The 26,741-nt window shown below is 55.1% G+C and overlaps 1 protein-coding gene across 2 annotated transcripts in view; it reads right to left on the reverse strand.

Annotated features, from left to right (window-relative positions):
- ITPR3 (inositol 1,4,5-trisphosphate receptor type 3) overlaps positions 1-26,741 on the reverse strand; it is a 63,051-nt gene that overhangs the window by 24,800 nt on the left and 11,510 nt on the right. For both annotated transcript variants that reach the window (XM_088795826.1, XM_074332805.2), the window contains exons 2-20: positions 24,536-24,606; positions 13,636-13,757; positions 11,886-11,972; positions 11,191-11,349; positions 10,903-11,001; positions 10,457-10,540; positions 7,873-8,019; positions 7,533-7,628; positions 6,925-6,975; positions 6,597-6,739; positions 5,521-5,620; positions 5,282-5,442; positions 4,674-4,815; positions 3,378-3,539; positions 2,668-2,840; positions 2,031-2,150; positions 1,455-1,637; positions 257-508; positions 26-170 (exon numbers count right to left, since the gene is read on the reverse strand). In XM_088795826.1, coding sequence (XP_088651952.1) covers positions 26-170; positions 257-508; positions 1,455-1,637; positions 2,031-2,150; positions 2,668-2,840; positions 3,378-3,539; positions 4,674-4,815; positions 5,282-5,442; positions 5,521-5,620; positions 6,597-6,739; positions 6,925-6,975; positions 7,533-7,628; positions 7,873-8,019; positions 10,457-10,540; positions 10,903-11,001; positions 11,191-11,349; positions 11,886-11,972; positions 13,636-13,757; positions 24,536-24,606 — 2,497 coding nt within the window. The remainder of the gene's footprint in view (positions 1-25; positions 171-256; positions 509-1,454; positions 1,638-2,030; positions 2,151-2,667; positions 2,841-3,377; positions 3,540-4,673; positions 4,816-5,281; positions 5,443-5,520; positions 5,621-6,596; positions 6,740-6,924; positions 6,976-7,532; positions 7,629-7,872; positions 8,020-10,456; positions 10,541-10,902; positions 11,002-11,190; positions 11,350-11,885; positions 11,973-13,635; positions 13,758-24,535; positions 24,607-26,741) is intronic.

A 26,741-nucleotide genomic window follows, 5' to 3' on the forward strand; every position in this document is an offset into this window, starting at 1 on the left:
CAGAGCCCGCTGAGCCCCAGCCCACCTCGAAGGTGAGCTTGTTTTTCTCCTCGTTGGCAAAGGGCACGGCCTCGCTGACCACGTTGTTGAGGTAGTCCTCCACGAACTCCATGGTGCTGGCAAACTTGTTCTTCTTGTCATCTCGGGCGGCGTTGAGGTTGGAATCATAGCTGGGAGTGGAGGCAGCGAGGCGTGAGGGTCCTTGAGATCCTCCCACCCCAACCTTGCCTGGCCCACCCTCTCCCACCCCTCTCACTCCTTGATGGTGATGGCTGTGGGGATCTCAGTCCAGAGGCGGGCAAACTTGACAGGTGTGACCAGCTCCTGGGGGTCACGGTCCACGTGCACGTGCAGCATCAGGTGGCAGAAGGAGGCACGCAGGTCAAAGGGCAGCATCTCGTCCGCCATGCACAGAAAGATCAGGTCCACGCCCAGCTGCTGCGAGATCTCGTCGATGGCCAGGTACTGCCGGTCCAGGCACATGCGGGCAAAGAGCTTCAGCTGGTACCTGTGGGGCAGGGAGGCGGGTGAGGGGCAGGGAGGCGGGTGAGGACCTGGCAGGAGGGCAGTGAGGACTGGGGGGCTTGTGGAGGACCCGTGACAGTGGCAACGCGACTTAGGCTAAAGCGTGCACCGGCCACTGTCACAGGAAGGACACAATTCTGAGTAAGAGACGTGAAAGGAAAGTCTAGATTTACGAGTATTTGCAAATCTCCCCCAACTTGCTAAGGATGAGAATGCTTTCTGGCTCAGCCAGGACGGGTCTTCGTGGGAAGAGGGATGGCAGAGAGAAAGGCAGGGACATGAAAAGAAGAGTGCAGTGAGAGGAACGGGCCTCAGGCAGGGGCGTGAGGGCAAGACTGGGCGGGAGAGGAGGGAAGGGTGAGCAGCCAGTGAAAAGGGGGAGACAGTGATGGAAGAGCTGCAGAAATGCAGATTGTGGGAAGCTCTGTCCTGCACCGGCTGACATCACGCCCTCTGCTTCCTCCTCAGCCCTGCATTACCCACCACGGCTCTGGAGCCGGGCAGCCTGGGTTTGAACCGTGGCTCTCCATGGACAGCTGCGTAACCTTGGGCAAGTTCCTTTACGTCTCTGTGCCTGTCTCCCCAACTTTACAATGAAGGTAATAATGGTCCCTACGTCACAGGGTTGCTGTGAGATGGATGAAGGGCTTTGAACCGTGCCTGGTATACAGTGAGCATTTGACAAGGGTTATCTAGTATTCTTGTTTTTAAAGCATATGTGCAGAGACTGCTTTGGGTTTCTTTCAGGCCTATCATTGAGCTGAGCCTGGTCTCATGGCCGCCCAGTGCTGCTCGAGCTCCACGTAGTCTCCCTGGGGGAGGCTGCACTGCAGGCCAGTGGAGGCAGGAGGCCCCCTCGAAGCTGTGGGAGCCTCCAGAGAAGGCCAAAGCTCACAGGAGCAGTGCAGGGAGGAGCTGGGCAGGCGCACCTGTAGTAGCTGAGCACGTTCTCGTCGTGGGCATTGCCGGCCCGCGCCTCCTGTGCCAGCTGCCTCACGCTCTTCTCGTGGTGCTCGTTGTTCTTGTCGGTCCACGTGAGCCACACCTCCTCCTCTGAGTACTCGATGGTCAGGTACTCGTGGGACTGGGCCATCTCCTTCACCGGCCGAAGCCTGCAGACCAACGCCATCCATCACAGGGCGCAGGGCGGGGGCAGGACGCACGCCCAGAGCCCTCCCCAGCAGGCCCGGCCACAGTCGTCTCCTCCCAGAGCACGGCGGAGAGCCAGTCAGGCCCCCATGCTGCCTCCATGGGGGACCCGCCTCCAGCTTACGACCCCAAACAGACCCTGAGCTTCTTAAGGGCAGGAGCCTTGGCTCACCCTTCTGTGCCCCCTTCCACACCCCTACCAACAGTGCCAGCACAGAGGCGGGCACACAGCAGGTACTAGGGACGTATCTGCAGAGAGCACAAGTGCCAGTTCTAGCCTGAACCCAGACGGGGCCCAAGCTCAGGCAGCTGGGGAGCCGGCAGGGCGCAGCCCTGGGTGTGGGACGCCTGCTCACTCGGTCTGGATGAGAATGTCACTGTTCTTGGGGTCCAGCACACACTTGCAGATGAGCTCCTGGGTGACGGGGATGGCAATGTGATTGGACACACACAGGTCAGAGAGGTAGTCCAGGAACCTGGGGTGGTGACAACAGGAGTGGGGAAGGAGGCTCAGAGGCTGGCCTGAGGACGAAGCCCGCTCTCCCCAGCTGGCAGCACAGGCTCCCTGGACCAGGGACTGGTCCTGCTCCCTCCCCAAAGCTTGGAGATGGGCTGCTCAGCACAATCCATGGATACCACCCTGCAGCAGGGGGGGACCTAGGTGGGGTCCAGGGGCGTCGGGATAAAGGAGGCACAAGGACAGGAGTGATATTCAAAATATTTAACAACAATACAGGCACCGACATTGTCACCAGAGAAGGGCTTAAGGGCCCTGTTGCATCAGGTGGCAGCCCTCTTGTTGCTAGATTGGGCCTAATTTGGGAGGGTGCCCAGTGAGGGGCGGGGGGCAGCTGGGGCTTCAGAGAGGTGGCAATTTACCAACAGAGGCATAAGTATTTCAGTATTTAACAACCAGCAGTGGCGGACTTTCTACCCTGGGCAGGGGTGGAGGGAGAAGGGAATGGGTGCCGTAGGGGAGGGCGGCAGGCCCACCTGGGCTCCCGGTTCTTGCGCACAAGGCTGACGAAGGTCTCCACCTCGGTCTTGGTGATATGCTTCTCCAGGAGCTTGCGGTTGTTGTGCAGCAGGGCAGTGATGGTGTCTTCAGCCAGGATGTCGTAGCCAATCTGGGACTGCATCATCCCAAACTGCTTGGCGATGTGCTCCTGGGGGGCAAACGGGATGGGGTCACAGGGTGCAGCTGTGCTCCACACACTGCCCCAGACAGCGAGACAGGGGCCTGACACCTACAAAGGTGGGGGCTCAGGAGAGGAAGCCTGCACTGGGCAGAAGCGCGTATTTACACAATACAGTTATTCAGCGCGAGGTCTGTCTCTACCAGAGTGAAACCGCCACAGGAAGGGACGTTGTCTATCTGGCAAGATCAGCAATGTAATTTGTGGGGCCCGGTGCAAAATAAAGCAGCAGGACCCTTGTTCAAACATTAAGAATTTCAAGACGGCAACAGAGCATTGAACCCAGCGCAAGGCCCTTTTGGGGATGGAGCCAGGTGACACACCCGGGAAGCCAGCCCAACTGTCTACTTCCCCACCATGTCTCCAGGGCCTGAAACAGCGCCTGGCACACATGGGCCTCAGTAAATACTTGCTGGCTGAATGAAAGCACAAGCGAGGGACTGAGCAAGCCAGCGAGTCATGAGTGGGGGCAGCAGACGGGGAGGGCTCAGGCTGGCGGGCGGGCACCTGGTTTTTGCGATAGTCCTCCTGGGAGTGCCGTAGCACCCGGTAGCAGAGGCGGAACATGTGCTGGTAGGGGGCGTTCTTCTGGTCGGACAGCTCCTCCAGTCGCACCAGGGGGCCCTCGCCCCCCTTGTCACGGAACGGGGCCTTCAGAATGCCAAAGATCTAGAGGAGCAGGGAGAGTGAGGAGGGAGCCCCACCCCTGCCTGCACCCCTCGTTACCCCAGGCACCCTAAGCCCCAAACTGACCCTGCCCCAAAGCCACCCTCACGTTAACCCTGAGCCGATTCTAAGCTGGACTACAAGCCCAGCCTACCCACCACCAGCCAGCTCCAGCCCTCACTCCCTTCCGGCCGGAATCCCCACGCTGGCCTCCGCCCACCCTTGCCAACGTGAATTCAAATCCCAATTCAGATCCTGGGCCTGGGCCAGTGTCTGGGAGAAGAGCAAAGGAGCCTGAGGCTAAGAAAAAGGGCAGGCCAGGCCGGTGTGGCCAGAGCTTCAGAGAGACACAGGCCTATCTCGTTAAAAGGAATTATAAAAATTTTAAAAGGCAAGTGTAGGTGGGGTTGAAAAACTATTCTACAACAGAGACCAAAGGGATAGAAGTGAATCGAGTAAGAAAACATTACTTGGATCCTTGTTCAAAAAAAGGCTTTAAAAAGACATTTTGGGAAAGGTGGAGAAATTCTGTATGTGTTGGGTATTATTGCTAATTTTCTTAGGTGTGATAATGGTACTGTGCTTACATATGCTCAGGAGATAACACACTGAAAACTTTAGGGAATTCTGAAATGCACGCGTGGAAGATGGACGTACAGATGCCGAGTTACATACAGCCAACCTGGCAAAGCGGTGACTAGCGAATCCAGGCAGTGGATGTAATACTTTCTTAATATTTGAAAAGTTTCATAATAAAGACTTAGAAAACAAATTTAAGCACAAGTTCTGGACCCAACATCCTGAGTTCAAATATGACCCTGCTGCTTCCAGCTGTGTACTCCAACCTCTGTGTGCCTCAGTTTCCTCAGGTAAAATGTAGATAATAATAGGGACTCCACAGGTTGAGAGGATCAAACGAGTTTATACATGTAGGGCACTTAGGGCAGTGCCTGGCACACAGTAAGTGCCCAGTATATATTATTTTTATTACAAGGGGGCGATAAGAAACTGCAGGAGATTGCAGCTCAACTGGAGACGGGAAAAAGCAAACACGTGTTAAAGAGTCACACCGTTCCCTGTCATGCGGCCCCTTCCCCGAGGCCTGCCGCTGGGGGCCCCACTTGTAGGCACGGGCACCTGTTTGAGAATGTTCTGCTCTCTCATCAGCTTCTGCCGCTCCCGATTGGGCTTGCTGACCATGATGTCCAGGACATTCTGCCCATTGTTAGGGACATCACTGACGAAGAACACCAGGTCCTCCAGCAGCTGGATGACAAACCTTCACAAAGGGACACAAGGGGTGACAAGTGTGAGGCACCGACCCTGGGAAAGCTCCTAGGACCTATCACGTGCTCCCCACCCCCAGATTCCAAAGTGCCCCTAAGACAAAGCATCTCAGTGTACTCCAATCCGAAAAGGAACCGCAGGGCCCAAGGGCTCCATTCTGACTGCCACTTCTAGCTGTGTGAACTTGGACAAGTCTCTTAACCTCTCTGAACTGCAGTCCCATCATCAGTAAAACAAGGGTAATGACAGCTCCGTCACAGGGTTAGCTCTGGGAGTACGTGAGCAGTGAGGCAGAGGTCTGGGGCCACCCAGGGCCCCCAGGGACCAGTCCCCACCAGTGTCTCCCCTGTGCCAGCCCAGCCTGCCCAGCTTCTGCTTTGTGTCCTCTGTTCATGAACTCCAGATCCCAGGAGGACCAGCCTCTCAGAAAATCTCAGTAACCCTGCCGCGCAGCCCACCTGCGGTCATTCTGGCTGATGAAGCCCTCATTCAGCTTCTCCACAGCGCTGGCCAGCATGGAGCTGGCATCGTTGGCAAAGTCCAGGTCTCGGATCTCGGACACAGGAACTGACACAATGGCAAAGGCCTCCTTGTCCTCCTTGGTGGGGCAGGTGCCCAGCTGCGGGGACAGGGGTCAGTAGGGCGCCAGGGCCACGCTCAGACCCCAGCCTGCCCCCCGGCCCCGGGCGGCCCGCACCATGAGCCGGATGGGCCGCTCCTCCTCCACGTCTATGGGCACGTTGGTGCTCTGGATCCATGTGTTGGTGCAGAGGTGCCGCAGCCGGACGTACGAGTTCCTGCAGGCAGGGCAGGGGCAGGGCACGGAGTGTACCACGGAGCGCGCCGGCTGGGTGCCCTCCCTCACCCCCTGCGGCTTCACATCTTCCACCTGACCCCACACCCAGTAGCCATGGGACAGCAGTAGGTCCCGTCCAGGTAGGAGCCAGAGCAGAGGCACCAGCGAACACCCCGGGACAGGACACGTGCTTCACCCACACCCCCCAAACCCAAAGCGCTCCAAAGGCCAAGGCCTGTTTGTAAACATGGGACCAAAATTCATTCGGACAAATGAGGCTGTTTAGACTATTTGTCCCATGTAATGTCAACGTGCAGAAATACTCATGTTTTGATTATGAAATATAATTATCTTTCTGAAATGAAAAGCAACCTGAATCTCCACACACATCTAGCCCCAGAGTTTCAGGTAAGGGATCGTGGGCCTATATGATTTATTCCACCAATTTATTCTCCCATCAGCACTGGTAAGAGGTAGATTCGATATTCCCACTTGACAGGTGAGGAAATCGGGGTACAGCGACCAACTAAGCTGCCTGAGGTCCTACAGCTAGTAAATGCTAATGCCTGAATGACACCCGGCAGTTTCTCGATGTTACGTCCTAGAATCTCAGGGCCTTACAGGTCAGAGCCCAGCTCCCCACCCAGTGTACCCCAGACAAACTATCATGCAGCCTGTGCCTGAGCACCCAGACTGACCCGGGCAACCAGCTGATAAGAACACTGGAGAGAAGGCATTTTGATAAAGTGACTAGCACAAGGCATCACCCAGTGTGGGCAGCACCCAGGACTGGGCACATGGCAAGCATTCGATGGCAGTTAGTTGCCTATAGGCCTCAGAGCTCAATCCCCAGAGGGACAGATCATGCAGGTGCTGAGGCCAAAGGACCTCAGGAGAACAAAGGAGCAGAGGACACAGGGAGACCAGGGACAGGATGGGCACCCCAGCCAGCCCCCAGGCACATGGTGCCTACCCACCGGGGCACGAAGGAGTCTGTTTTCTGCAGCGTCGTGGGGTCCAGTTCAAAGAGCGAGGCGATGTCGTTGCCATGGGGCACAGCCACCAGGCGATACTTGATCTTCTCCCCCGCGTTCCGGCGACCTGAGCGGCCCTGCGCACCCTGGGATAAACACCCCAACTCAGGCAGGAGCCCCCCGTCATCAGGCCCCCTGAAACCACTGGGATCCCACCCGAGAGGTCTTCTCGCTCCAGCCCGCCTCCCAGGATTTCACGGCCTCCCCTGCCCACCCCGAGAGCCTTGCAAGGTCACTCTTCCCCTGGCCCTGGAGCCGGCTTGGTCCTCACCACTCCTGCTGCCTTGGGGTCAGAAGCATCACCCTTGTAGCTGGGGTTCTCCTGGACAAAGATACAAGAGGGGGAAGAGCTACTGGACACCAAGCTATACCCACATGACTCCCACCCCAAAGCAAAGTCCACATAACGGCCCTGGGTCGGGGCACGCAGCCCCATCCACCCAGGGGTTCCCACCCCAGCCCCAAAACCCACAGGACCCCTGGAGGACCAGCAATGAGAGCCTCAGGGCCCTGCCCTTCCTGACGCCCTCCATAGACCCACCGCTGAACATGCACAAGAATCCCCCAATACACACAAGCCTGTGCATTATGATAGACACGGGGGTCAAATATAAGTTCCACACGGCTGGGAATTTTGCTCACTGCTGTATCCCAGTGCCTAGAATGGCTCCTGGCACGTGGCAGCACAATAGTATTTATTAGGCTCATTTACAGTCGTGCACTTATTTGATAGTGTTTGTTAAATACACGAGTACAGATAAGCCAGGATCCACAGGCACATGTCTACCTGTGTAGACGTGCTCCAGGCACACACACTCGTGCACGCCCATGAGCACACACAGCCTGAGCTCCCAGGATGCCCTCTGCCTCCCCACTCACCTCAGCAGCCAGGTAGTTGCCTGTGGCCAGGTGCTTGAAGCGGTACAGGCCATTCCAGTGGCCAGCGCCTCCACGGCAAGGGTCATGGTGGACCACCTGAGGGAGTACAGGGGTGAGGCAGGGGTGAGGCTATCCAGGGAGGGAAAGCTCAATGGGAGAAGGGGCACTGGAACTCTGGGTGGGTGGCTCCTGGACCTTCCGGGCCCTTTGGCTCGGGAGGGGAACAGAGGAGAGGCAGAGGTTGACCTCCCACCCCCCAGAGCAATGGGAGAAGAGGGAAGGGTGGAGCCCAGAGCAGGAGAGAAGGGCTGGACCCTGGGCACAGCAGCAGGGCTCTGACCTCCACCTCCCAGAGGGCGTTGGAGCTGGTGGCCGAGGTGGCGGACTGGCGCAGCGTTGTACGTAAGAAGACCTGCAGCTTGCCCTTGTACTCATCACACGTCAGGAACTTCTCCTGCTCGGCATGGAACAGCCGCACCACGTCTCCCTGCAGGCGGCAGGGTGTGGGCTCAGGAAAGACAAAGACCCTCCTGGGGGCCAACACCACCTGCCTCAGGTGCAGGCGCAGCTGGCTGGGCCCTGCACGCTCCTGCCAGAGCCAGCAAGCAGAGGGTGAGGTGCACGCTGAGCTCCACCCACCAGAGAGCAGCCAGACCCCTCAGCCAGACACTGTGCACAGCCCTCAGCCAGACCCCAAATTCAGAAACTCCAGACAGCTGAGGAGGGACATGCTGTTACCCAGAGCCTTCCCCAGCCTTCCATGTTGGAACCTGCCCTGATCACCTCCCTCTCCAGTCTGTATCTCTAGAAACCCTGCCTGACTCCTAAAGGCCAGTCTTAAGTCACACAGGAGGGATCCCCTGGGCCCTTTCTGCCCATTGATACATCATTCCCATTCCTTTTGCTCCCCACTGGACTGGAGCAGCCGGAGTGCAGGGATGGTGACCTGTTCATCTCCGTAGCTTTGGACACTAGGACCAAATTTGGATCCTGGCTCTGCTCTGATAAGCTGTGTGTGTGACCTCGCCCCCTGAAACCACCGGTATCCCACCCGAGGCCTTTACATCTCTGAGCCTCAGTTTCCTCTTCTGTAAAATGGGAATATTATGACCTCCTTGCGATATTGTGAGGATTCTAATTTCTACAATGAAGTAACACTACACTCTTACCCCGTGCCAGCTGCCGTGAGAGCCCTTTACATGAACTTCCTCCCCTGATCCTCGCACTAACCCTCTGGGAACACACATCATTACCCCACTTCACAGGTGGGGAAACCCAGGCACAGAGAATGTAAACGTCCTGCCAAGGATCACATAACTAGTGACACATGGGACATGAATCCGTGCCGCAGCTCCAGGGCGACACCCTCATCTCTGCACCACACCTCCTCCCACAGCGAGCCTGCCCCTCGCAGGCTCTCGGACTGGCTGCTGCTCCTAGCACGGTGACCCCTGATGGCATTATCTGTTTTCCCTGCACTGCGCTGGACACAAAGGACTCCGCCAACACCTGTGAAGTGCATGCATGAGTGGCTGAAGGAAGGAATGAGTGAATATACACAGATTGGGTCCGTTACTAGGCAGAACCCAGTGACTGCTATACCCCGGCAAGGCAGGCTGACAGCAAACAAGGGGTGGGCTTTGTTAGCTCAAGTCTCACGTCCCAGGTGCCTGGAATCCACGAAAGATTCACTGAAACCACTCTGGGCAGCACCTCAGGGTTTGGCCCAGCGATGCTTCCTTTTCTAAGTGCTGCACAGCTTTGGGGCTAGAACGTATAATCAGGGAAGGCTTCTGGGAGGAGGTAGCACATGGGCTGGGCCTTGACTGACATGTGGATGATGAGAAGGCTTAAGGGACGGAGGGAAAGGCACACAGCATGGGTAGATAGGAAAGAGCCTGGGAGACAGGAGCAAGGAGGAGGGCGAGGGACTGAGGCAGCCTGAGGGGGACAGGAGGGTCTGACCGAGCACTGGCTGTGGGAGGAGGACAAGGGAGCACTGCAGGCTGCTGTGCAGTGAGCAGGGGCAGCCTCCTTAGGTAGCTGCTCGCGGGCCTGTCACCGATCCCTTTCACAGGCACCACCACCAGGTGTACCTGCCGACTCCCCTAGCTGAGGAATCCCACCCCCTTTGCTACCCACATCTGTCCCTCCCATCTTCCCCTCCACATACCGCCTGCACCCCAGTAGGCTGGTTCCCTCCCCTACAAGTCCACTGAAGGAACCTCTGAACACTCCTCTGTCCCCAAGTCTGGTTTTCAGGGTTTCTTTCCCGCTCTCTCCAGCCCTCCTTCCACCCTCTGCTCTGGTCCCTCCCAGTCGTTCCTGCGGTACTTTCTAGCAGTACTTTGTCCCACACAGGCTCGTCCCTCCACACCTGCCAACCCCTTATGTTCTAGCGCCCACATCGGCAGGTCTGGAACCAGGGCGCAGGCCCTGACTCAACAGCCTCACATCCTTGCCAAGAGGGCATAGGGCAAAGGGTAGGGAGTCTGGCCCAGACCATGGAGCAGGCACGGGGGAGGGAACAGGTTGCTCAAAGGATCTGGCCCCACCCCAAGGTGGAAGGATGGGGACCCCAGTCCACCGACTGACCCCCTTAGCAAGTGAGCAAACTGAGACCACCCAGGTGTTACAGAGGATGGAGAGGGGGGTTGTAAGGCCAGAGAAAACAGAAGGGGTGGTCCGGTTGGGGCTGGTGGGTGGGCCCCTGTGGGAGGGCCCCTGGGGGGGAACCCCTGAAGGGGCTTGGGGGTGTGCAGAGGGAGGCTGAAGGGGCTGCAGAGCCAGAGCAGGGGGCACACGGAAGGGAGGGCCAGACGGGGAGCAGAGCTGGGCAGGAGAGAGAAGGCAGAGGAGGGGCCTGTGGGGCAGGGGCTGGCAGCCAGCGGGCAGGGCGGCAGTGGGGCGCTCTCCGTCCTTACCCCTTTCAACACCTCATCCAGGTGGTCTCGGAACTGCATGAACAGGTTGATCTTCCAGCTGGTATTGCAGTTCACAGAGTTGACCTGGGGAAGGGCGAAGAGATCCGTGATGCCAGGCAGACCCCCAGCAGTTCGGAAGGGGGGCAGCACTGAAGGCCCAGAGAAGGGTGAGAGGAGGACCAACCCAACCCATTAGAGCACAAGAAGGGGTGTCTCCTCCCAGCCAGGGCCCGCAGACCCCAGCCCAGCTGCCCTGGGGATGCCACCTGTGGGGTGGAGAATGGGGGCAACATTGGGAGATAGGCGGGAGGGCAGTAAGACCCAGCTTGTCCAGCGGGCCAGAGGGGATCGGAGGCAGAGACCCTGGTGGAGAGGGGGAGGGTCTGTACCCTCAGGGGTGTGGGGTCGCCTCTCCCCTCCAGGGCTGGCTCCACCAACCCACTCACCTCCTTGCAGCCAGCATTGTCGCTGAGCTCGTAATTGCTGGCATGCAGAGGCTGCCCAGCATTGACAGGATTCAGGATAACCTTGTCCCCCACGACCACCTATGGGGACAGGCAGAACAGGGTGAGGGTGGGAAGGGCCAGGCCTCCAGGCCTCCCTCTGGCTCAGTCTGCCCCTCTAAGAAATGGACACGCTCTCATCCAGGCCCCGCCTCGAAGACCACACAGAAGCTGCTCTGGAGCTGTGGCCTGCGATCCCCCCAGACCCCTTCAGCCCAGCCCTGTCCTCACATTGTCCCCGTTGCTCCTCAGCTTCCAGAAGGGCTGGATGAAGAGCCAGGAACCCTCGTTGCCCGTGGCATCCAGTGTCACCCGCATGGCATTCTTCTCCAGCAGGGCCGGCAGCCGCTTGTTCACTGTCAGGTACTTGTTGCTCTTCATGTGCAGGAGCTGGGGGGCCGGCGGGTGTGGGTGAGGGAGCCCAGGAGGCCAGCCCATCAGAGAGGGGCACTGGGGCCACTGGACCCTGGGCCACAGCTGGATGCTCATGGTGTCAGACACAGACTGAGACACACGCAGTCACACACACACCCAGTTGGTCACCTAGTCACAAAAGAAGCTAGCACTGCTCTAAATACCCTCCATGTATTATCTCATGCACTCCCACAACAAGCAAGCGGGAAGTACTATCACTGGCCCGATGGGCAAACTGAGGCACTGGGAAGTTAAGCAACTTGCCTAAGTCACGGGGCCAAGATTTGAACCCAGATCACGTGGCCCCAGAATCGAGGTTGGTGACAACCATGCTGAAAACGCACCCTTGGACATGCTACTCAGGCCACACACAGAAGCAGATATGCAGTCACAGAGAAGGTCCCAGAGCCACCCACTGGGGACGAAACCCACCAAGGGCATGTCGGCTGGCACCCCCCACCCAACAGCATCCCAGGCCTCCTCGAGGGGAGATGCAGTGGGGGGGGCCTCACCTGGATCACACTGCCATACTTCACAATGTCGCCGTGCACCTTTTTGTTCTCCGTGTCGTTCTGCTTCTGCTCCATTTGGGCTGCATGCTGTGCAGACACATACAAGGTGGAGAAGCCCGCCCCCCCATACGCACACAGAGCTCTGGCGCTGACCCAGAGTGACCCTCAGATGCCATCTAGCCCGTGCCCTCCCACTATTAAGGGACTGAGGCTGCAAGCATGGAAGTGCAGCCCGAGGTCATGCAGCCTGCAGCCCAGGAAACCAAATCCCTCACCCCTGCCCCGCCCCCCTCCATCACTTCCCTCTGGAGGCGGCATGCCAGCTGGTCCTAGAGCCCCTATGCCCCTGGACAACCCCAGAAGACACCTAAGCTGGGCCTCACTACCCCATCTCACCACACTCCCGATGCCCCAACATGGGACCCCTGCCCCAGCCCAAACGCTGACAGGCATGCTTGGTGCCACGTCTTCCTCATCCACTCCACTCTTCTGTGACCCTCCCTCCCCAAAGCTGTGTGTGCTCCTAGCCCACTGCCTCCAGCCCAGGTGGCCTTTCCTGACTGGCCATATTCAATGCTGATAGATCCAACTCTGGTGCTTTGCGAATTTGGTTTGTATTCCATTAAGGACCCTTGTGTCACATTAGACTGGAAGCTGCCTGAAGATAGGCTCTGTCTCCTCCATCAGCCTGGCACTCCCTGAGAACACTGGCCCCTCTGCCCCTTTTCTTTCCCTCAGTCCCATTACCCGGGCCTCATGACTGAGGCAGGAGTGAGGGTGGCTGCTGGGTAGCTTTGCTGTGTACACGTGACTTTCCATAGACCTACAGTGTGTGGCTGTGTGACCACATCTGGTTCTGAGTATGTCTGTGCAGCAGGGAGGAAGTCTGTGACAGCCCAAGCCCGGGGGAGAGATGGGATTACTTATCACAGAGCTCAGGAAGCCCGCCCTCAACCACCTGTCTCTAGCCCAGTTCACAGCTATGGGGTACAGACAACCCTTCCCCCATTTCACACCTCTCCTCAGGGGAAGGAACATAAGGAAGCAAGGTCTGCATGGGGATGCAAGATCTGCACCGGGGCCGAGAGAGTCTCAGAAGCTGGCTGCCAAGTTGCTGACACAGCCAAAGCCTCTCACTCTCCTTTCCAGGGGGCCTGGGCTTGGGGCCCTGAGCTCTGTCCAGAGGACTGCCAGGCCATGGGCAACCAGCAGGCCCTCACCCCATGCACTGTCCACGTGTCCAAGGAGTGCAAGGTGGGCCAGAGACCCAGGGACCTTCAAGGCCCTACTGCAAACACAGGGTGACCATGGACAGCCCAGCCCCCTCTATGGGCCCCAGGCTCCAACTCTATAAAACAAGGAAAGAAGTTAAGACTAGTTCTCAAATCAGGTTCCCTGGAGCCACTGGTAACTCCATGTACAGCTGTACAGGTTGTTCACTGCACCACGGTGTCCAGCTGAAGGACTGGGTGGGAGCTGAACCCCAGTCCACCTTCCACTCACTGAGCGTGTGCCCTGGCATCGGGCTGCGCCAGCCTGAAGGAAGGGGAACCTTCTTTTGAGTGGCACAAGGGGCCACAGAGACGAGCGGGTCACTGGGAGGACAGCACTCCCACCTCACCTCCTTCACAGCCCCACACCCATCTCTTGCATATTGGGGTTTTAAAACCCACCGAGCCCGCCATGGGCCCGTGAGCGCTGACAAGCAGGGCCCCCGAGGCACGCGCAGTGCACACCTGCGAGCACACACCTGCAGCTTCTGCAGCAGCACCACGTCGGCGATCTTCTCCTTGTCCTGCTTGGTCTGCTTGGCCTTCCAGTACTGCTTCTGGGCTGAGTAGCGGTTCATGGGACACACCTTGAAGAGGCAGTCTGTGGGAGGGCGGGGGAAGAGGGAGATGGGCTCATGTGGGGTTCGAGGCCCTCCCTGGGGAACCCCAGCCTGCAGCCCTGCCTCAAATCCCACCTCGGCTCCCCCCACCGAGAGGCAGAGCTTGGGAGAACTCCATAGAACCTGGAGCACCCTGGATTGGGTAGAAGGCAGAGTCCCAGAAGCAGGTTTGAGAGCAGGATCTCACCTAGGAGATGGACACCTGCCCTCTGCCCCACAGGAGATTCATCAGAGACTATTGGGCCCCCACCCCTTGCCCTGTCTGTGCCCAGCTTTTGTGGACATTGACGGCTGACAGCTCATACTTGCATCCTTCTCTGGCCACCTGCCATCGTGCCCACAGATGCCTGTAAAATTACATCACCACCCCCCGCCCCCCAGAGGGGCAGCCGCACCCAGCAGCCGACCAGGCAGGTAACAGCCCGGCCTCTGGGAGCTTATCTGTGTGCCCGTCACTCCCCAGCTCCCAGTGGGATCACTAAGCCTTCTCTTCCCCTAAAACCACATCCTTGCTCTGCTCTCCCCTGTCCTGTGTGAGCGAGGCTCCCTCACTCTCCTCCTGAGCCCTCTCAATAATTCCCCATTTTAGGGAACTCGACCTAAGACAGGGCCGGTCAAAATTCCAGAAACAAATTCAATATTAGTTTTTATTTTGGAAAGCACACAAAATAAGCACTCAATAGTGATTTTTATAAGCCCAAACTGCAGAAAGGGTGTCAGATTTTTCTGCTTATCAAAAGGAGCCATGAGTTGGAAAATCCTGTTCTAAAGTGTGGTGGGTGGGGACAAGGATTCTGGGTCACAGTGAAACGCTGGCACAGGAGATGGACCTATTTGACAAGAACAAGGGCTGTGCTAGGAGGCAGTGAGTTCCCCATCACAGGAGGGAACCACACCCTGCAAAAGGGCGTGGGCTCATGGCCTCTAAGACCCCCTCCTGCGGCAGGGCTGTGCCTCCACAACAGCAGTGCCCCAGTAACTTAGCACATAGGAGAAAGATGGTGGGCTGGGGAGCCTGGAAACAGGCCGCTGGGGGAGCAGATCACAGAGACGGGGAGCTCCCTGCTTCAGCCCCTCTTATCTGCCCTCTAAAGGAAAGCTATGTCCCAGCTCTGGTAAAAGCTGGTCCTCCAGGCCCTGGGAACTAAAAGTGAAACTGGAGTTTCCATGTAGCCCATGAGCAGGCAGAGGTCCCAGGCGTCATCAGGGTCATCAGGAGCAGAAACCGAGTGAGTCAAAGTTCAGAGAAGACAGAACTTCCTTAAAGGGAGGGGGAAATGTCAATTCCATAAGCACACAGAACCGCCAAGGGCCGCCCTGCCCAGCCCACCTTGGACATCACTTCCGGAAACACGCACTCCATTTGTTGGAGAGAGTATGTCTTTACGGTGTTCTACTCAGCCCTCAAGGAGTAGGATGTCACCCCCTCCAGGAAGTCCTCCTGCCTCTTCAGCCTGAGCTCCCAGGGCTCCCGCAAATCCCCCTGTCACTGTATCAACCTCACTGCCTTGTTAGTGGACACTGGCTCCCAGCAGGAGGCAGCAGGGGAGTGGGCCACATCAGGGGGCGTTTTGGAAAGGTGAGGGGGATTTTGATGGTCTCAGTGATTGAGGTCACAGCTGGCATTTAGTGGGCAGGACAGGGATGCTGGGCACCTCCACCATAAAGACTCTCTGGTGTAACACCTGCCACGAAGGTCCTGCCACACGCTCGCAGGGGACAGCTGCGGCAGTGCTCTGGGCCCAGAGTGGCACACAGAAACACCACACTGTTCTTGCATAGTTTCGGCAAACACTGAAAATTACAGGAATGCAACTCCGATTTAAACTGAAGGAAGACTGTCCTTTGTATTGTTCCAAGTTGACCAACAGGTTTTTGCTATTTCAGAAAATGCATCACTTACGGCTGCACCAATCGCCAAATGCCTCCATGTGTGGCCACCGTGTCATGATTCGGAGGCGAGCTCTGACTGCCTCCTCGGTCTGCTAGTTGTGCCCAATATTTGCTTCTAAGTATATACTATACCAGTGGTGCCAAAAAAACGGAAACACATGACTTGTATTCATCTTTTGTTATCGGTATATATTATTACAATTTTAATACAGTTTTTTCCTTTCTTAAAATGTGTATGCATTTTTTTGGCACCCTCTGTATATTCTTACTTATTTCATTATGTATATGGACTGTGTTATATAATGCTTTCCTTTTATTTCTCTTTTTTGTCATGCTAAGAGCGTTATATTGGCCTCACTACTTCCCCCCAGCTCCAGGTTCCCTCAGACCCTGGACCCCTCCCCATTTTATATTATATAAATATGGAAACGGAGAGATTGTATTATTACTTAATTCTACTTCATAATATTAAACGGGGGTGGCTCTGGGCCTAACAGGCTGATGTGCTTTTTTCCGCATCCCTCCCAGGCTCTGACGGGCAGGCAGGCAGGGCTGAGTGTAGCTCATCACTGTGTCCCCAACCGCTAGACCAGGGCTCAGGCAACGTCTGCCAGATGAACACATGAATCCAGAAACACTCCCTCATGATGAGGAGGGGCTTGAATTCAGCCTTGAAGGGAGGGAAAGGCAAGACAGAGGTGGAGGTGGCAGTGAGACACGGGACAGTCACATCAGGTCTGGCGGGCCCGAGACTTAATGAGCCTGGAGCCTGGAGACAGGGGAGGGCTGGGAGGCCAGCAGCCCACAGGCCTTGGCAATCTGAGCTCCCTGGTCTCCCACAGCCCCAATGAAGACAGGAGGAAAGGGAGAGGCTGCCCAGGTCACCCTGCAACAGACGTTCTCAGACTTTTCTGACTTGACTCACCTAGGAAACACATATTCAGATCACCATGTCATGAAGCAAAGTGGCGACTTCTGTCCCTGGTAAGTGGGGCAGGCTCTGAGTCTGACAGGGCTGAGAACTGTGGTTATACTCCATTCTGGACCACCCCAACCAGCAAACAACTAAGCAACCGGACTTTTCAAACAGTCATTATTTTAAGACTTCTTAAAGAACCTGCGAGGCAGTGAGGAATCATCCGGCCAGAATAGATCAAAAGGAAAACCAGGGCGATACAGAAATACCCAAGCTACTTTCACCCTGAGGGTTATTTGCTGATTCCAGAAGACATGACCTTTTATTAAGACAGCAAAAATCAGAGCCCGGGCCAACGGAATGTGGGAGTAGCAGGAGAGTCTCCCCTCAGGGCTACACCCCCAGTGAAGGCTGAACCTGGAGTAGAACAGCTGCTTCTAGGAGCTAGAGCCCCGTTGGAGGGGGGAGTAAAAAAACCCCAGGCTTGAGCTTGGCTTCCGGTGGTCTTGGACAAGTGGTGCCCCCAAGAGTCGGGAGCACAGGCTCTGTGAAAGAGGGTACCTTTCTCCTACTCCACAACCACTCATAACAAATTTTTCAAATGCAATAACCAGTATACAGTCAAAGATAACCAGGAACTCTTGGGAACTAGACACTACAAGAGAAAATAAACCCACAAAACAGACACCAGAAACAGATATGAGGAGACTTCAGACACTGACGTCATCGTAAACCAGAAATGCCTACTCTGCTTAAATCAATAAAAGAAGCCCTTGAGGATCCTTGCAGAGAACAGGAAACTATAAAAAGTGACACAGCAGAATGAAAAAGAACCAAATGGAGTTTCTAGAAATAAAACAGCTTCAATGACCAAATTTAAAACTCACTGAGTACATTTAACAGGAGAATAGCCAGAGCTGAAGAATTAATGAAATAACAACCCTTACTACAGTTGATGCATTCTAATTCTATTCTGTCCCACTCTGTAAAGGATAGTTGAGCCCCATCAAAGGGACTTTACAGCCCATTAGTGGGTCAGAACCTGTGTCTGAATGAAGCACCTTGCACTGGAACATCCCAGGAGAGGGATGAAGCCACAAGGGATCCCTCCCTGCTCCCGACGCCTCTATAGTTTCTTGGAAACATACTACCTTATCAAATTCGTCTTTTTCTCTCATGTAGATCCTCCCTTAGAGCTCTGCCCGTAATATTCAGAAAATGCTTGTTGAATGAATAAATGATTTGAGCTCCCTAAAATGTTGTGGTCCACCCCACGCACATGTCCAGGCTTTTACCGGTCTATGTTCTTTGCCCAGAGGCAGCCCTGTCCAAACCCCAGAAGGGGCCAGAACCTTCCTTCTCACCAATCCTCAAGGCAGAAGGGCAGAGGAAGAAGGGTGGACGGGCAGCCAGGAGACTGAGCCCACGCAGGAGCAGCAAGAGAAAAGGCCAAGAGAAGAGTCTGGGTCCAGGGGGTGTTTCCTACAGTAATGAGTGTGTGCTGGGGGGCATGTACCTGTGTGTGAGGGGGACACAGGGCTTGTGAGACCACAGACAAAAGGATCTTTACGTATAAAAGTCAACTGACATTCCCTCAAACTGACTAGGGTGTGTAACACTTCAAAAGCCACTGCCACTGCATGGACGCACCCCGGAAACTCCCAGGTTCCCCACAGATCTTGATAGGTCTGGGGTAAAGCCTGGGAATATTCATTTTTAAAGGCACCGCCCCCCCAAACACACAGAAACACACACACACACACACACACACACACACACACACACACAAATGGTTCTCCTGTTCAACACAGTTTGAAAAGCACTAGTGGAGGATTCAAGGTAATAACAGCAGACAGGGAATAAAGTTATACAGTCACAATAATGTATAAGATCTGTATAAATCATGTAAACATCAGTTTTTAAGTTTTTTTAGTGTTTAGATTTATCTATAGAACAAAACACCCAAGACTCCACTGTGGTTACAGAAGAGAATGTAAAGCTTATTCAGTCCTGATGCTGTAAAACTGAAAGTGACATGGCACTGGTGGGAGGGAGACAGGGCACAGGATGCTGTTGGGAGGACGGGGGCAGGGAAAGCGGAGGAGTGAGCTAAATTCTCCTGTAATAAGCATAGCATTTGGAGACCTGGGAGTAGCCAGCAGAAAAAACAATGAAAAGAGTTCAGCTGGATTGCTTTCTCTTATTACACTGCAGGAGGAGGTGCAAAGTGGGGCATCCCCAGTGGGGGTGCAACTGGCAGTCTTGCTCAGAATCACAGATGCGCCCTCCCTTTGACTCAGCACTCTCACCGCTGGTCATTCATTCTAAGAGTGCATGCGTCTGCATTTGTACAAAATGACCGGGGACAAGGGCCTGCCCCGCAGTGCTGGCAGGCATGATAAAGATTAGAAACAGCCAAGTACCCATCAGAGGGGACGGGTTAAGTAACACAGTAGAGCCACATAATGGAAGGCTCTGTAGCTGTGGAGAGGGAGGTCAGAAATCCACACACAGGCCGCACCGCAACGTGTGTAAACCTTGATGTCATAATGCTAAGTGAAATAAGCCAGTCACAAAAGGACAAATACTGTATGATTCTACTCATAGGAGGTACTTCGAATAGTCAAATCCATAGAGATGCAAAGTAGAATGGCGGTTGGAGGAGGGGGAGCGGAGAGGAGCGGAGTTATTATTTAATGGGTAGAAAGTTTCAGTTTTACAAGAAAAAAGTTCTGTGAATGGATGGTGGTGATCGCTGCATAACAGTGAGAATGTGTTTAATGTCACTGAACTGTACACCTAAAAACGGTTAAGATGGTAAACTTTGTATCATGAATATTTACCACAATTCAAAAAATAAATATTTTTTAAATGCTTAAAACTACATAATCGATAGGAACATTATTTTCACATTTGTCCAGGATACGGAATAAAAATGAGTTATCAAATGAAAAAAAGAGAGTGTCCAAGATTTTTATATGCTAGTATGGAAAGATCTCCAGTAGGGTCGATCCATAGTAAGATGTATAAAGTAAAAACAACAAAGAATAGAATAGTGTACAGAGAATGCTACCTTTGTATTAGAACAGAAGGGAAATCTGAATACGTGTTTGTATTTGCATCGAGGACACTGGAAGATGCATAAGAAACTAAAGAAAGTGGTTGGTTACCTGAGGAACAACAGTGAGGCGGGCAGGGCAGTGGGAGCCACTCCCAGTGTATATTTGCACCATGTTTTGAGGTCCTAACTGTATGAATAAATTACCTAGTCAGATTTCCTCATATGGAGGGGGGGCAGGAGGTGAGCGAGGGTGGGGTGAGGGCATCACTGCTTTCATCTTCATCCTAGGGCAAGTCTTTGTATTACTTTTATAAAAAGGAAAAAGATTAAGAACAAAATTGTAAGTAGCCAATAAACATATGAAAAGATGCTCCATCCCACCCATAGCCAGAGGAATGCCTGTTAAAACCAGTGAGATGCCATTTCACACCCATTGGGCTGGAAGAAATTTAAGTGGGACAAAACCAAGGGGGGCAAGGACGGGGATAGAGGAAGGAGGGCCACACCCACAGTCTGTGGAGTTGGGGGGGGCAGGCACAGCCCCTAAGGAAGGCAGCAGGGCCACTCCTTGAAAAATAGAATGGGCCGGCCCGGTGGCTCAGGCGGTTAGAGCTCCATGCTCCTAACTCCGAAGGCTGCAACTAAGGTTGAACATGACACCTTGAGCTGAGCTGCCTCCCGGATGACTCAGTTGTTGGTTGGAGCACGGGCTCTCAACCACAAGGTTGCCAGTTCGATTCCTCAATTCCCACAAGGGATGGTGGGCTGCGCCCCTGTAACTAGCAACGGCAACTGGACCTAGAGCTGAGCTGCGCCCTCCACAACTAAGATTGAAACGACAACAACTTGATTTGGAAAAAAGTCCTGGAAGTACACACTGTTCCCCAATAAAAAAAAGAAAAGTCCTGTTCCCCTTCCCCAGTAAAATCTTTAAAAAAAAGAAAACGAAAAATAGAATGGCTGCCCTGGGAACACACCCACCAGCCCGTTGCACAGGAGCCCGAGGAGATGTACATACATGCACGGACCACCCACTGCAGCATCGTAGGCATTACCAACACTGGAAACGAGAACCAATACATAGATTGCAGTTTATTTGCCCAGTGGAATATTATTACATAGCAATTAAACAGATGAACTAGAACCGCAAGTGTCAACATGGATAAATCTCAAAACCAGTGCAGAATAAAAAAGTGCAGAGTTACACAGGAGACTACCTTTATTATACAGGGGTGTAAAATGCAAAACAATCCCCCATATCATTCATGGATATAGCCCTATGCATTAATAGCAAAAGCATGAAAATAGGCCCCTGAATGACACACACCGGTTTCTGAGAGTGTTTGCCTCTGCAGAGGGAGCGAGGGGAAAAGGATCAGGGAGAAGACTCAGGGGGCTGCCACTACAGGCATAAGATGCTATCTCTTTAAAAATGCAAACATCTGAAATAAACAGGGTAAAAAGGATTCAACGGAACACAATAATAGGTACATAGGTGTGTGTTATTTTTCTCTTTATTTTTGTGTAGAGTTAAAGTATGGCTTAATAATAATGAAAATAACAATAAACTGGGCTTGGAAGATGGACAGGTAGAGCAGAGGCATAAGGCTGGCAGGGGGGAACCCCGGCCGTGCAAGCATAGGGGGGCCACCTCATCAGCCCCCTTCCCAGCACTGCCCCCGCCGGTCTGGGTGGGTAACTGAACCCTACACATTTTCCTGGGGTCCCTGTAGCTGGGACTGTGACCTCTGAGCTTCCCTGAGGTAGAGGGGGAGGCGAGGGTCAGCCATCGACCCAGCGTGGAAGAGGAGGAGAAAGAGCAAGGACTCATGGGAGGGAACGTGCCCAGACGCAGGGCAGGCCAGCCACGCATGACTCAGAGCAGCCACAACCCCAAGACCCCTACAGCAAAGCAGAGGTCGGGAAGGCAGGGCTGACATGGGGCGCCCTACACACTGGGGCACCAGTAGCCTGGGCCTCCCAGGGCTCTGCAGACTCTGGGAAGAATTCCCAGAACATGTTAGGGCTTGGGATGACCTTGGAAGAAGGCTAGAACTGAAACCACAAGCAAGGAGCCAATCAAAGGCTGATGGAGACAGGGTGGGGGCTGCACGGGGCTTTGCCAGCCCAGCCTAGGTATCTCCAGAATCAAGAGGTGAAGAGGAGTCAGCCTGGAACTGGTAGTGGGCTGTGGGGAGGGGGGACAGCCCACGGCTCCCAGCAATGGCTAGCACACCCCAAGATGGCAGGACAACACTGGGGGCCTCAGGACACAGCCATCTCTGACAGCCTATTGCCAACTTCTAAAATGCGTGCCATGGCCCCACGCCCTTGCTGGGACCTCCCCCAGGGCCAGGGTGTTTGCAGAGGAGTCAGAGAACAAGGAGAGCCAGGACTCCTGGGTGTGAGGCCAAGCTCCACCTTTCTCTTCTCTGGGCTCAACTGAAGACGTTGGAGTCCATCTCTTGCCCCAAGTTCTAACCCGCCAGCCACAGGCAGCACGGAGACCTGGGTCTGTCCCAGAAGGTTGGGTCTTCTCAGGTCCAAACAGGGCCACAGGGGGGCCACAGGGGGGCCTGTGCCTGCCTCACCACAGCACCACAGGCCAGGGCCTGGGGCGGAGAGGGCGGGCAGAGGCAGGAGGCCGTCCCCTCTTCCATCACAGAGTTGGCTGGGCCCAGCAAGGCTACGGGGACCACTGGGCAGCTCCCCGATGCTGGGGAGGGCCCTGCTCATGCGCTTTGGGAAAATAGAGAGGAAGAGAAAGGAGGGAGTTGGGAAGGAATGATGGGAAGGAAGGCAAGAAGTCAAAGGAGCATTTGTTCGGCTAAGTGGCTTTTTAGTTGTCAAAAATTGGCCCCAAACTCTGTCCACTGAAACTCTAGGGCAAATCTTCCTCTTCCACACCCACTTCCCTGTCACCACCTGTCACACCACAAAGCTGCATGCATGTACCTCCACACACCCACATACTTTCTCCCTTCAGCCTCCGTCCCCTCGCTGCCCTGGCACGGCCCACCCTCAGGATCCTCACCACTTTCTCTCTTACTAAGTTATTCCAAGAATTTACCTAACTCCCTCAAGTAGAGCAGAAATCTGCCCCCTCCATCAGTAGCTACAAAACTCTATTTCTGGCTGCAGGAGACCCCACGGCCCCTTTCTCCACCTACGCATAACCCTCAGGACCCAGGGACAGGCATGGTCAGCTCTGTGCCTCCACGCAGAAGGCCTGCAGCACCCTGAAACCCCAGAACCTGGGCCCAGCACCTTCCAGGCTGGGCTCCACCAGAGGACACTGGGACCCAGAGCAGCCAGAGAGAGGCAGCGGCGTCAGGAGGCAGCCCGAGGAGGGGGCCGGTGCATGCATTTATTCATCACATGTACTGGGCACCCACTACGTGGCAGACGCTGCAGGTGAAACAGTGAACAAAATAGACAGAAGTCCCTGCCCTGGTGGAGCTGACATTCTAGCGGGGGAGATAGATGATAAACAGATAATCAAAATACATGCAGACTGTCAGATTTATGGCACGGAGAAAAGACAGCTGGGAAGGGAGCTTTGGGGGAGGAGCAATTTTATATTGGGAGGGGGAATCAGAGAACGCCCACTGAGGATATGAGACCTGAAGCCAATGAGAGCACGAGCCACACGGATATTTGAGGTAAGAACCTTGCAGGCAGAGGGACAAGTGCAAAGGGGCAGAGGTGGGGGTGTGGCTGACACATATGAAGAACAGCAGGGAGGCTGGTGTGGCTGGAAAGAAAAAGTGAGAGGCAAGGGGGAGGCGATGAGGTGGAGAGGCAGCAGCCTGGCTGGTATAGGGCGAGGGGTCTCTAGTGGTGAGGAAAGCCCAGTGCCACAGGGAGCTGCCACACATCCACGCACGTCCCCTAAGACCGGTAAGCAAAGCTCCCACTCAGGGGCCCATGATAGAAGCAGGAGCAGAAGAGTAGACACGGGGCCCCTCTGCAGGCTGGGAGGAACCCCCATCTTCTCCACACTGCAATGGATGGGCAAGGCCCACAACAGACAGACAGCCAAGGAGGCCACAGGATTATCTCCAATCCTGCTCCCCTCCCAGCACCCTGCCGAGGACAATTCCAGCTAATCTCTCCTCAGAGGAGCAGCCTCGTGGGCAGGCAAGGTGGCTGGGTGGCTGGCATGTCCCTGCCTGCTCCCACCATGCCCACCACGCCCAGGATCGTCTGTGCGACTCTCAGCCTCCTCAGTAATCACAGTAACACCTTACCCTGGCTGGGCACAGTGACAGCAGGATACCTTTTAATCCTCACAAGGACCCTCCCGCTGACCACAGAGCGCACAGAGGCCCGAGAAGACAGGCATGTGCCCGGGGTCACTCAGCAGAGCCAGGTCTGGGCTCCACAGCCCCCTGGGGCAGGATCATCCACACCACATGGGGCTGAGGACACACCTGGGGTCAGGAGAAGGGACCCAGAGACCATCAGGTCCACTCCTCTCACCACACAGATGAGACAGCGGCACAGAGAAGAGCTCTCACCCTGGGCCTCCTAATGCCTGAGGGAATTCTCTTTTCCTCCCCTGTTCCCTCAGAAAACGCCCAGTTCTACGGACAAAGAAAGCCTTGTGGCTGGTGGGGAGTTCCAGGGAGAATGGGTCCCTGGCAAGAAATGGGTGTGCCCCTGAGATGTGGGGCGTGGCCCCAAAGAAATGAAGGGAGACACCATCAGTGCCAAGATGGTGCCAGTGCAAGTGGATGGGAGGGGTCCAGACAGCAGTGTGAAGGCTGCAGGCAGCCCTGCCTGACCAGCCCGTGGGGGCTCAATGCGGTTCAATGAGTTCAGTCCCAGGTCCAAGACTCAGCAGCTGGAGGGGGGGGGGGAGTTTGCTGTGGGAGGGGAGGTCTTACCTCGGAACTTCTTAGGGGGGTTGTCCAGGTCCCCAGCTGCAGGCTCCACCACACAGCGGTCATCCACCAGCCTGGGGGACAAGGTAGCTCGGTCAGCGGGAGAGAAGAGCCCCATCTCCTCACAGCATCCCTCCCTCAGGGCAGGGGATCCCAGGGCACCAGGGAGGCCACCAAAGTAACCTCTCCATCACTGACAAACCCCTCACCATCGTCACTCCCTTTCCTGGCACCACGGTTAAAAGGCAAGATCTCTTGGGGTGGGGGTGGGGAGCCCCCAGGAAAAGCAGAGAGACACATCCAGCCCTCCCCAGTCCCCTGGCTGGAGCTAGAGCTGTCCTGTGGGGGTCTGCTGCCAGTCTGGGCTGTCACACACACTATAGATATAACTCCTGTCATAACCCTGAGACCCTACTGCGCAGACCTAAAAGGGCAGTGGGTGATGGAGGATGGAGAGAGAAAGGGACCAAGAGAGACAAAGACCAAGTCAGAAAGAGAAACAAAGAGCGAGAGAGAGAGAGAGAGAGTTAGAGCATAGGGAGGGAGAGACAGAAAGAGATGGAAAAGACAAATAGAGGCAGAAAGACAAATAGGATAAGAAACAGGCAGAGAGAGACTGGGGGCAGATGGACAGATGAGAGTAGCTTAGGAGACACCAAACTAGGGGGACAAGCCTTTGGGTCTCAAAGACAGGTCAATAAACCTTGTAGCACCTTCCCAAACTCAGTGAGCCCCCATTTCACACCCTTCTCTTTGACCACCTTGGGCCTGAAATTCTCCCCTTACTGGGATTAATCTTGAATATCTGGAGGACACCCACCCATCCATCCATCCAGCCACCCACCTACCCATCCATCCATTCATTCTATGCCTCTAGAATAAAGTAATGATAACTCATCATTTCAGAGGCCAGCTCTATCTCAGCACTTCACAACTGTTACCCCTGAATTCTCACCAACTTCCCCACAAGGGGCTAGTCATTAGCACCATTTTACAAAGGAGAAAACTGGGTTTGAAAGTTGAACACTTTGCCTGCAGTCACAGAGCTAATTCTAAAGCCTCCTTCTGCTCCTCCCCTCCTTGGGCTGGCTAATCTGACCTCCACCCATTCCCCCCTCTAGCCTCACAGCATCCTTGCCCTAGCCATGCTAGACCTCCAGTTGAGCCCACGGTCCCTGGAGCTCTCACCTCTACAGAAATGGTCCTGGCAGCCTGCAATGCCCTTCATACTCAGCCCACCCTGGCTCCCCTCCAAGCCCCAGACCTCCGTTCATTCTTCCAGCCTCAGCCCCTCTCTCCTACTGCGTGAAGCCTTCCTTGCCCAGTGCCTCCCCATCCTCTGCCCCCACCCCGCTGTGTTCCCACAGCACCTGGCCCTGGCCTCACCTGCTGCCATCTCTTTCTACTGTGACCACTTCCCGTGTTGACGAGGAGTTCCTTGAAGGTAGGACCCTGTGTTTTTCCCCTTGGCATCACCAGTCCTTGACACAATGCGGCCCATAGTAATAACAATAGCAAGCAGTATTTTGTTTCTAATATTTTCATATGTTGTTTAATTTTCTAAATCTACTTTGTTATTATATCCACGTCGCAGACCGAGAAACCAGAGTAGGGAGAGGTCAAACAATCTCAGAGACAACGAGCAAACAGCAGAGCTGGGCGTTGAAGCCAGGCTGTGCAGCATCAGAGTGGCCTGGAGGGGACAGGGCGGCTTGCTCTGCGAGGACACTCTCGGTCTCCTTCCCTGTCCCGGCCTCCAGCACTGGCTCTGTCCTTGGCCCTCTCCCCTTCTCCATCTGCACTCACGCCCTTGCTCATTTCAGCCAGACTCATGGGTTCAAAGCACCACTTCCATACACTCCCCGATGACTCCCACACCCCGTGCCATTCCGCTCCCCCAAACGCCAGACTCAGAGATCTCACTGCCTACTCCACATCTCCACTTAGACGTCCACAGGCATCGCAACCTGTAGCTCACAACCGAGCTCCTGGTCTCCCACCTAACGTGCCCCTCCTGAAGTCCTCCCCATTTGATGGCAACCCCATCCTTCCAATTGCTCGGACCAAAGACCCTGGGCCAATCCTTGGCTCCTTCCACTCACCTCTCACACCTACTCTGTCAGGAAACCCTGTGGGCTCTATCTTCAAGACACGTGCAGAATCCGCCCTCTTCTCATCACTGCCACCAACCACCCAGTACAGGCCCCCA

Source organism: Rhinolophus sinicus, chromosome 2 (assembly GCF_057876585.1).
Source record: "Rhinolophus sinicus isolate RSI-liver-muscle chromosome 2, RSI-T2T, whole genome shotgun sequence".
Classification (NCBI taxonomy): domain Eukaryota; kingdom Metazoa; phylum Chordata; class Mammalia; order Chiroptera; family Rhinolophidae; genus Rhinolophus; species Rhinolophus sinicus.